Source organism: Saccostrea cucullata, unplaced genomic scaffold, assembly GCF_032062105.1.
Source record: "Saccostrea cucullata isolate Sc308-1 unplaced genomic scaffold, CSIRO_AGI_Scuc_v1 ctg2945, whole genome shotgun sequence".
NCBI classification, from domain to species: Eukaryota; Metazoa; Mollusca; class Bivalvia; order Ostreida; family Ostreidae; genus Saccostrea; species Saccostrea cuccullata.
Window position 1 is genome coordinate 65,501 of NW_026924586.1, and position 11,816 is coordinate 77,316.

General features: G+C 32.2%; 1 protein-coding gene across 1 annotated transcript; it reads left to right on the forward strand.

Moving 5' to 3' along the window:
* Positions 1-8,428: 8,428 nt before the first annotated feature.
* On the forward strand, positions 8,429-11,370 carry LOC134266759 (uncharacterized). The gene is made up of 2 exons (XM_062748981.1): positions 8,429-10,196; positions 10,329-11,370. The coding sequence occupies exons 1-2, from the start codon at positions 8,448-8,450 to the stop codon at positions 10,467-10,469; spliced, it is 1,890 nt and encodes a 629-aa protein (XP_062604965.1). The 5' UTR covers positions 8,429-8,447; the 3' UTR covers positions 10,470-11,370.
* The last annotated feature ends 446 nt before the right edge of the window (positions 11,371-11,816 follow it).

The following is an 11,816-nucleotide window of genomic DNA, read 5'->3' on the forward strand; positions in this document are numbered from 1 at the left end:
GTGAACGTCGAAAAATTAGTCCCGGTCATTATTCTACGGCGAACCCCCCCCCCCCCCCGGTCATTATTCGACGTCGAAAAATGACCCGTAGAAAAAGTGTCATCACCCTAAATATTTGCATAACCCATGTGTAGAAAAATGACCCTGTAGAATAATGACTCCATTGAAATTTTTTCACGGGGCAAAGAAAAAAATAAATTAAAGGACCTTTTGATCCAAATACTCACCTGAGCTTAATTGGGAATAAATTAGCTATATCTTGATCTCATTAAATTTCACAATTATTGCTATTTTAAGGTCAATTGAATGATCTAGAATCTAAAGGAGTTAAAAATTTATCGTGCCAAAAAGGGAACGATGAACATGGTTCTTTCCATTATAGAAAATCACCGTACTGACAGAAAAATGTAACAATATTATTTACTGAAACTCAAGAGAAACGCACCACCCAAATTTTAGGGGGAAAATTATATACGGGTAATAACTATATACCAAAAAAGTTTGTACATTTTTAATTTTGCCAAATCAGTTTTTTAACGATTGAATAATTAAGATTCCATTACCGGAAGTTGAATTTAGCCCTCTTAACAGTAAATATTGTACGAGGGGTAATCAAAAAGTTCGCGAACTAATTGAATTACTTCCATAAAAGAAACAATATTTGGTTTCAATGTTGATTATATTTTAAATTAATCCTCCCCAATTTTAATACACATCAACCACCGTTCTGCGCATGCGTGAATCGCGTGATATTGGCAGTCACGTGACCCCCTCCGTAGCATTCTGTCACAAAAGTTGAAAGATTTTTATGAGTTTTATATTTCTTACCACGTGAGTTAATTTTTACGACAAGAACAGTTCATTTGTCAGAAATGGTCAAATCTCGGCAACTCTGATAAGAATATCCTTTCCAAAAATAAGCATGGCGACCATTAAAACACAAATCTTCTGTCTTGGGAGAGACCTTTATTCAAGATGGATAGAGAATGGGTGCCTACTTTTTATCATATCTAATATGTTTAATAAAATCTAAAGCAGACGATATCTTAGATATTTAATAATTATATTAATGTTTAAATATTCAACTATTTTTCAAAGTGTCAATTAGTGGTTTTTGATATCAGATTGCATTGCATTACTATCTTTAAACTTTAAAAGTGACACATAACTCTTAAAACACCTCCCTTCCTACTCTTCAATTAAAACGTGCAAATCTGATCTGTATAACAAATGCAGCTCGATTTCTACCATGCATAAGGTTTATTTAAGTCTTAATATTAGCGAATTAAATAATCTTGGCCATTTTTAATTGACAGTTTTTCAGTTTTTTACTACAGTCGAATTTTCTCATACTGGCGTAGTGTAGTAACTCTTGAACTTCCGGTCAAGGAACTGTTACTCGTGTTTTTGAAGCACATCAGCCTGAAAAGTCGTTATATAATGTATATTTTCATCTACAACACTTACGATTAACAGCTATAAAAACCTTGAAAAACCAAAATATTTTCAAATATTTTATTAAATATGCATTTTTTTTATTTCTGTTAAGAGGGATAAAAATCAAATGCCGGTAATGGAATCGAAATCAATCCACCGTTAAATACTGTAAATGTATTATATTTAGCGTGTACCATATTTTGCAGAAATTAACTTTTGAATAAGTTTGCGTAAATTTTATTTTGAGCATTTCTTCATATTCTTATTCATGTGTGTACGTGCAAGACATTAAATTTTAGCTGTGCACTTGATTCAGCTGTTGCTGCAATCCACCGAAGCCGCTTAAAAAATATATAGCCAAATGTAATACGTTTACAGTAACTGACTTGGCAAAGTTAAAGATGTTCTAACTTTTTTGGTACATAGTTAAAACCAGTATATAATTTTTCCCCTAACATAAGAGTGTTGCTTTTCTATTGAGATTCAGTAAATATTACTAGTTATGTACCTCCGTTCGAAAAGTAGGAGGTGATATAGTGATCGGTTTGTGCGTCTGCATGTCTCCTACGCTTTTAGTTACCCCTCTCTTATCCACAACTCATTTTATATCGCTGAATGAAATTAAATGAGACTTTCACATGCAGAATCTTTGTTACATAGTTTCATTGTGCATCTTCTACCTTTTTAATTTACATTTTGATCGGACACTTATTAATGAATACTAGTAACATGTCACTTAGTGAGCTTGGTGCTCACAGTACCTTTAGCTAAAATCGTGTTTTTCCCAAACGTTTACTCTTTTCTGCTGTATGTGTATATTTTTTGAAGAGTGTTTAATATGAAAATCAGAACATTTAATTTCTTTTTGTAACGCTTTCTTCGTACTGAAGGAAAATATAAAAAAATATAATTGAAAACCATTCCTTTTTATTATACATGGATATACTTCGCAATAGGGATGTCAAAATTGTCAATAATTGATATTCGAATATTCGATATGATTATTTAAGTATATTCGAATATTCGATAGAATAAATACATCTTGAATAATAAAATATTTATCTTCACTCAACCAGTATAGGTTTTATGCCATTATTTTGGAATACAAACTCATGTCGAGTTTGGTAAATGCATAGCAATTAAAGTTTTTTAAATGTTCAAATATATGATGAGTATACATAAAAATTGTAACAATTTTTTTTAATTCAAAATATTCTTTACCATGTTCCAGATTAATTGATCGTGTTACTAAAATCTACACTGATAACTCTAAAAAAAATTATCCAAGCAGAACAATTATCTAACGGAGAAAAATTAAAAGCAATTACTTTTTGATAATTAATTTTCAGATAATGGTTTTAATTATATTTACATAAACAAGAGATCCATGTGTTTAGTGCAAAACTGAGTCCTACAATACAAGCTGATTGTCAAAAGACTGATCCATGATAACCCTCACCTCCAATATGAGCATATATATATATATATTGACCTATTCAAAAGGATTACCGAATATTCATAACATTTTGAAGAAAAGACAAAAAATTCTTGAAAATTCTGATCGCCTGAAACTCGCGTTCAAAAAGACCCCAATCGTTGCCTATAAAAGAGACAAAAATTTGAAAGACATTTTGGTGTATAAAAAACACAACAATTTATTTTTTAAAAAAGGAAATTTATGTGAGCCATGTGGTGCTAAAAAATGTATTTTGTGTAAATTTGTTGTGAAAACCAGCCAATTTCAAGATAATAACGGATGCACTTTTCAAGTAAAAAATTATATTAATTGTAAATCAAGGAATGTTGTTTATGGAATATTTTGTAAAAAGTGTGATAAAATAGTGTATGTGGGAGAAACTGGTGATACTTTATATCAAAGACATGTTTTGAATTTGTCTTTAATTAGAAGGGAAACAAATGATCCTGTGGCTACTCATTTTAATTCAGATGTACATACAGTAGAAGATTATAATATAATAGGCATTGAAAAACTGTATAAGAATGACATTTACCGCAAATATAGAGAAAATCTTTGGAAAAAAAAGTTGAACACTTATATACCATTTGGTATTAACAAAAGAGAACACTTCTGTCTTTGAATTGGATTTATGAACATTTGTGTGACATTGTGATACTTATTTTTACAGATATACTTTTATATATACTTTAAAATCATCATTTAAATATACCCTGTATTATAGTATTTTTTTCTGTATGATAAAAATTTTGATACACAAGTACAATTTTTGCTCTCACAATATCTTCAGATGTTTTTGGCGCAATTTTATTGCATGACGTTGCCTCTCAATTTCTATGTTCATTGTGACGTCATAATACTGTTGAGGTGCTATGCATTTAAATAAACACGACTGATGAAGGCCGGTAACACGGTTGAAATATTTCGAAAAGTGTTTTAAAGTTTTTTTATATATATATATATATATATATATATATATATATATATATATATATATATATATATATATATATATATATATATATAGGTAAATCTTTTTAAAAAAGAAACACGAAAACCTTTAGTTTAGCTTAACGAGGCCCGATCTACTTGATCTGCGCATACGTTTTAACGCAGCGTCGACTCAGGCACGTCATAATACCCTTGACTGCCGTCACAGTTGAACACAATAACGTCACAGTTACATTGACATCAAATTGCGCTAAAATGTTTCGCTGATCTTGCTTACCTGGTAACTCTATAGAATATGCATTGAAAGCTGGCATTTCTATTATTTTTTTTAAATATTCAAATTAATAAACAACTTTGGAACCTAACAAATTTTGAGGGATTAATCTTTTGGTACAGATTCATTAATTTTATTCTGTTTTATTCCAATTTGTGAGTTTAAAAAACAATCACTGCATCTAAAAGTAAACGATTTTAGTCTTTCTCTTTGAACATGTTGAAGTATTTATGCACACTCTTTTTATTTCGGACTTAAATATGCATGGGCTATCTTCAGTTTTAAAAAGTAAAATAAGTCTATAAGTCATTTAAATTGAACCGCCGAAATATTTTATTTTTCTATATATTACATGATATCAGTAAAAATTGCAATTTTGTCGCCGTTACCCCCCCCCCCCCTCCTCCCTCTACCCCTTTTCCACGTATAACAACGTCGCGTGTTAAGAGAAAAATAAAGCATGGCTAGAAAATTATTTCATAATGTAAGAATTATTAATTTTTTTAGAAACCAATACATTATTGTAATCGTTTGTTGGCGTTATGAAAACCCATTGCGACCTATAAAATACGAAGCTGGATAGAATAAATCCAAATTTTGTGTTTTGACATGCCCCCTTTTCACTGCAATAAAGGCTACCTCCAATTTTCTTTTCATGATTTATAAGAAGAAGGAAAATTGCATGATATATGTGAAAAATAAAGAATTTCATCATGTATTTTTTTAAATTTGTAAATTTCTTTGTTTATTGAATAGTTTTAGTATGTAATTGTGTATAAAAACACGAAAAATGGTCCATATCTTGACAGTGCCCCCATTTCACTACAATAAAGGCAAGGTAACAAAATTTCATTCTAATTTTTCTAAGCATAAAACATACAAGTATATTTCCAAGAATTAAAATTTTTCATCATTCCGTTTTCGTAATTTTCAACTAGATCGGGCCTCGTTAAGCGCTTTCATTTCAAATCTTCAGAAGCTTTATAATACGTAACATAGCAACATAACGTCATAACGTCATAATAAGCGGAACATTTCATACAAACGTCTATTGTGACGTCATAGTCAAACTTTGCGGGAAAACTGTAGAATGAAAATAATAAGTACAATTTTTACAACAATTATGCTCAATTGTTCAGTCTAGGTTTGAACAAATGTATAAAATGTTTTTCTTTCTCACGTCTCTGAATATCACTTTCACTTGAAAGTTTGTAAAAAGGAAATATAGTGAATTGTTTATTTCCACAAGTATCCAAATGTTCACTCAGAGGGATTTGCCGATATTCCGGAGAGTTAATATGTTGTCGGTGGACACGCACCCGGGCACGCAATTGATTGCTCGTTTCCCCGATATAAAATTCTTGGCATCCAGCACACGTAATTACATATACTACATTTTTAGTGGCACAAGACATGTTTGCATTGACTGTGAATTGTCTTCCATTAAAGTCATAAGTTGATCCTTCCATTATATGTGTACACGTCCCGCAACGCGCGTCTTCACACTTAGTCACTTTGTAACTATTCTTAAAATGGGACGAACACAGAATTCTTCTAAGATTCTTGGGCTGTCTTCTGCTGTTAATAAATTTTACATCTCTATATATTTGTTGTGTTGACCGGTCCGTTTTTTCTATATATTTGTTGTGTTGTTGGATTGACAGCCCAAGAATCTTAGAAGAATTCTGTGTTCGTCCCATTTTAAGAATAGTTACAAAGTGACTAAGTGTGAAGACGCGCGTTGCGGGACGTGTACACATATAATGGAAGGATCAACTTATGACTTTAATGGAAGACAATTCACAGTCAATGCAAACATGTCTTGTGCCACTAAAAATGTAGTATATGTAATTACGTGTGCTGGATGCCAAGAATTTTATATCGGGGAAACGAGCAATCAATTGCGTGCCCGGGTGCGTGTCCACCGACAACATATTAACTCTCCGGAATATCGGCAAATCCCTCTGAGTGAACATTTGGATACTTGTGGAAATAAACAATTCACTATATTTCCTTTTTACAAACTTTCAAGTGAAAGTGATATTCAGAGACGTGAGAAAGAAAAACATTTTATACATTTGTTCAAACCTAGACTGAACAATTGAGCATAATTGTTGTAAAAATTGTACTTATTATTTTCATTCTACAGTTTTCCCGCAAAGTTTGACTATGACGTCACAATAGACGTTTGTATGTAATGTTCCGCTTATTATGACGTTATGACGTTATGTTGCTATGTTACGTATTATAAAGCTTCTGAAGATTTGAAATGAAAGCGCTTAAGCTAAACTAAAGGTTTTCGTGTTTCTTTTTTAAAAAGATTTACCTGTAAACTACCGAGCACTGTGAATTTTTTTCTGTTTCAATATATTATATATATATATATATATATATATATATATATATATATATATATATATATATATATATAATGGCAAAATTTATGTTTTGCTCTGTGACACTCAAAATAAGTGTAATGCAGATCACGAGGTGTTGGTTGTGTTAGAATGTGCACATGGGGAACTGAGGTGTTATATTTTTTTCATTGCCTCGATGCAATAAAGCAGACGTAAAAGTCATCAATGAAACATATGGAGATAATGAACAGTATTCAAGATCAAACATCAAAAACCTCAGAGGTGGGATCATGTGCCATAGAGGAGTGAGCATCCTCTGCCGACTGGTCATACCTGCCTTGCTCTTTGGCATGATCGGGAAATAACAAAACAATCCGTCGTCAATTCAGTGTGTAAATAATGGACCAACAATTAGTATTAAAAATGTCAGTCAGCATGTGACTCAATGATAAATTGTATTTGCTGACAAGGTCATAGTATCGACCAGAAAACTAACGAAATGATGACTTCAAAAGAGACTGCTGAAATGGTTGTTTCATCAACTTGTCAAAATTTTACCTCACATTAGAAAATGTTTATAGGACATGCTCTTGCATATCGAATCAACTCACAAATAGAATTTGCACATGTATGTCATTTTACTTTGTATATTTCAGGAAATGAAAGGCTTCTCATTGACTTTTATTTAAAATGTGGTCAAACTGAGAATGCCCTTAAATGCGCAGAGAACATTGGGGACGGAGAATTGAGAAACTTATGTCTTTTTGAAGATTGTTATTCTCGATATTGTGAAGGAATATACCTTGAAAACATTCAAAGCGAAATTTGTAAAAAGCTTATCGGGGTTTTACACGCTATGCAAGATTCACAAGACAAAGTTTTAGCTGGTAAAGTGGCTTTATTAATTGGCAAAATTTCAGAAGATCAAGAGTATGTACAGATAGCGTATGGGGAGTTTAATCATTGCAGGCCTAATTCAAATTTAGCAGGACAACAAGAATGTATGGATTGGATGATATATCACTCAGATCTTAGAGATAAAGGAAATCAAGTTAAGTGCATATTAGGTATGGAAACTCTTTTCAAGGCACTGTCTATTTTAATTTATCCAATAAATGAAAGTGAAAGACAACGAAGGGTGGATGTTTTGGAGTACTTTGGCTATCATAAGACTTATGGAAACAGTGATCTTACTGTTTATCCGTCACAAAAACCTATGGCGCTAAAGATTTCACTAAATATTGAAAAGTCTAGAGATCACAAATGTCAAGTGAAATTAGAAAAAACGAAGAACGATATTTGTCGCTATCTCATTCAGCGGGGAGAAGAATGGATACATGAATTGGAAGGCATTCTAAGGAAACAAAAAGATGACCTTCTGTCAGAATTTATCAATTCAAATCCGATGGATTCAGATCTCTTTTTGAATTTGATACAAATGGATATACTTTTAGTTGAACTTGAGGCCCATGTAAGAACAGGTTCCAAAAACTTTAAAAGAAGAAGTAGCGGCTTAGGCTTGGGTCTAAAAAAGCTTGATGTCTCAACATTTGACAAATGCAAAGATATCATGCTAGATTTGTTTCCAGATGACGGCATAGTCAGTATTTCGAATTTTAAACCTGGAGAAATTTTAAAAGTGCTCAAATATATTCGAAAGGTTCAAAAAGGCTACTTTCGACAAGCTATGAAGTCATTTCTAGATAGCATGGCTGATGAAATGAAATCTGACGTAAAACATAATCACATTCTTTATTTTGTAAGTTTCTTGTTTATCAGAGATATTTTTGATGTTCGTACAAGCGAGGATCCTGAAACAATTCTGCTAGAGATGGAAGAAGCTTATATGAATGAAACAGATTGTGAATCTCCACACTGGAGAGTATCTCATGGCTTTGAAATAAGTGAAAATCAAGAACACGGAGTTAAACCTGCATCACTTTGTCGATATATGGTCTCTTGTCAAAAACTTTTAAAGTCCGGGAAGCCTATCGAGGCTCTATTAGAATTTTCAAAATTTTGTCAGATGCTTTGTCAACAAGATATAAGCCCCCTTTCAAATTCTCCCCATCTCATGTACTGGCTGGAATTTTTTAGTTGTCTTGCACTTTTCTCAACAGCAGCCTATATTGGCATCTTGAAGTCTAAAGAATGTCAATTTATTCTTCCCAAATCATACCCTTTGAATGCTGTGTCCATCTATATGACATTTCACAATAAAGACACGCTTATTCAAGATTTGTGCAAAAAGAAATATCTACAGAAATATGGCAGCGATCTTTTGAAATCGCCAGAGTGTATCGTGCAACTGTTAGAAAGACTGACTGACAGACCAGTTTCATATTTGAAACTAGAAGGAAACCAAGCACAAGAAAATCAAAAGCATGCATTTTTAGAGAGGTTACTGAAGTTATGTCTGATTCTTTTTTGCAATGTTAGAAATGAGTTTCATTCTGCAGCGGACATCGAAGAGATGCTTGCTTGCAAAGTATACTATTTGAATAGGAAAATGGAGATTCTTTTAAAAAAGAAAAATAAATTACCTGAAAATTTACAAAATATTCAGTTTACAGAGCCGGAGAATTTCAGAAAGATGTTGCTTTTCATTGTTTATCAAGAATCCAATGATGAACTGCAAGAGCACACATGGAGTTTTGGAAACTTTCAAATATCATTTTTTGATATTGAAAGACGTGAAGAAAAACGTTTTTTATCACCTAATACAGAGATAAAGATTAAAAGTACAGAGAGCATTTTAAGAACAAAACACAAAACGGGTGCGTTAAAGACATTGCCTTGTACAAAAGCTTTAAGGACAGCCAGTCTAAAAAGTGGACGTTTAAGTTGTTTAGAAGAAGACACACAGGAGACAGTTTTATATGAAAGGGATTCCAAAGTTGACATGAAACAGAGCAATTCTAAAGAAACCCCTATAGATACTGAAGGAGAGTGCGCAAAAACTATCGTTAAATATTTTCGTTACGTGTTGCTACACAAAAGAGCACCTCAAATCAGTGAATTGTTGAAAGAAAAACTTTTGAAGAAAAAGATGACAGAAATAAATTCATTGCTAGGTTGTTCAAATGACAATACTTATGAATGCCAAGTATGCGGATGTCCTCTCTATAGTCCTACAGGTGATTCAGAAAGAAAAGATTCTGTGATTATTTTATCGTATTCAGATGAGGAACAAACTCAAGAAAGAATAACGACTGATACAACGTTTAATGAAGAGAATGATGTGTATGATTCGTTTCACGTTTTTCCGTCATCTTCAAAAGCAGAAAAACCTGATTATCCATTTGAACTTTTACTTCGAAGTGATTTCTCCAAAGAGGAAAGACCTCTGGAAAACATTAAAGAACATTATGAAAGCCTTGAACATCGAAAGAAGGAAAACGAATATGAAGCTTTTAAACTTATGTACTGCAACGAAATATATGACACCATTAAAGAAATTGAACGGTTCATAAAAAAGCATAAAATACAAAACGAGGAATTTAGTGATCGTTTTGAAAACATATCATTCTATACAAACAGTCTTTGCAAAAAAGTTGGACAGCTAAATGAATTAGTTAATCATATTGCAGAGGCGAAAGACTGGGGCAACAGCCATATTACAGAAATTCTCGAAAGTGTTCGTCATAATTATGATATTGTGAAAGATCATGTAAAATCTATCACAGAACAGGAAAAAAAGGTATGTATTGTAAATGTATGTGTTAGAATGTATTGAAATTGATAAAAATAAATGATTTGTAATTAAAATCAGTCATATACTTTAGTACATGTACATGAATTTAAGTTAAGTGTCAATTCAATGTTTATATAGAAAAGGAAAGAGCTGCGAAATCAAAGGCGGCTCGGAAGCAGCGGGAAAGAGGACGAAGATCATCTTCATACAAAGAAAAAGAAAAAGAAGATGAAAGTCTTGCAGAAATTCACTTTTTCTAGTTCTTCCACTGCATTTTAAAACCTAAAAATATGTTAAATCTGCATGTTCATTACATGTGTATGATGTGCATTCAAGGTAAAACAGATATCGATGTACATGTTTATTTGTCTATTCCGAAGGGAAATCCAATTCTGCTTTTTATATACAGTGTGCATCATTTGTAATAAGGACTATATGTAATGAAATTATATCACATGGATTTATATCATATTGTATGATCTACCGCACATATGTATAGTGTTTAAGGTCATCACAATCGGTTGCATATTTCCTAGAATTTCAATAATTTACATGTGAATGTGATTTCTAAAATTGTAAAGATTTTTCTTATTTTTTTATGTTTTAAGTATTTGAAGATTGAGTCCCTTAAAATCGAAGATGAAAATCATTGTTTTATCAAGACAGAAAAGTTTGAGGAATCATCTTATAATCGATTTTATATAACATGTCTTGGTAAACCGCAAGATTACAAAATATAATTGATGATGATTGAACTGATTAAACTAAGCTGGTAGAATCATAAAGAAAATAAAAATAAGAATAGTGCATTGAATAACTACAAAAGTAGATTATTATTCTAAGTTTCGATGATTTGTAAAATGATTTGGAAAATTATATAAGGACCTATTTTATAAGGAAAACCTCTCATAACAACAAGATGTGTTTTATATTTACATACATCCTAGATGACTAAATGAGATAAAGCACAAGCGCAGGGAACATAATTGATCTACTGCAAACAGAACTTTTCCATGAATATATCTTTCAGTTTCAACTGGCAATAAATTATAATGGCTTATAGCATGACGAAATATATGAATGTCATGTAGTTGATTTAGGAACAGATATGAATAATTATAAGATACATTGTACACACTCATTTTTTTGGAATATTCAATAAATGTGCGTTTTCTACTTATTTTGTTACTTACTGTGTTATACATTTATTATTTATGTTCCATGAGTTTTCATTGACATTTTCTTTTTACATATTGTCCCGTGGGGATCCGGGCTAGAATAGGTCCTCAGTACCCCCTTGCTTGACGTAAAAGGCGACTAGATGGGGAGGTCCTTCGGATGAGACCGTATAAACCGAGGCTCCGTGTCACAGGAGGTGTGGCACGATAAAGATCCCTCCCTGCTCAAAGGTCCTGAGTGCCGAGCATAGGCCTAAATCTGCAGCCTTTCACCAGCAATTGTGACGTCTCCATATCAGTGAAATATTCTGGAGAGGGACAATCAATCAATCAATCTTTTTACATATTAGAAATTTACTTTATATTCATTGTACTTTACTTTTGCCTATTTAACTTCGGAAACTCTGTTACGATTTATAAGTTCCATTCGCATGCGCTGATTTACCCC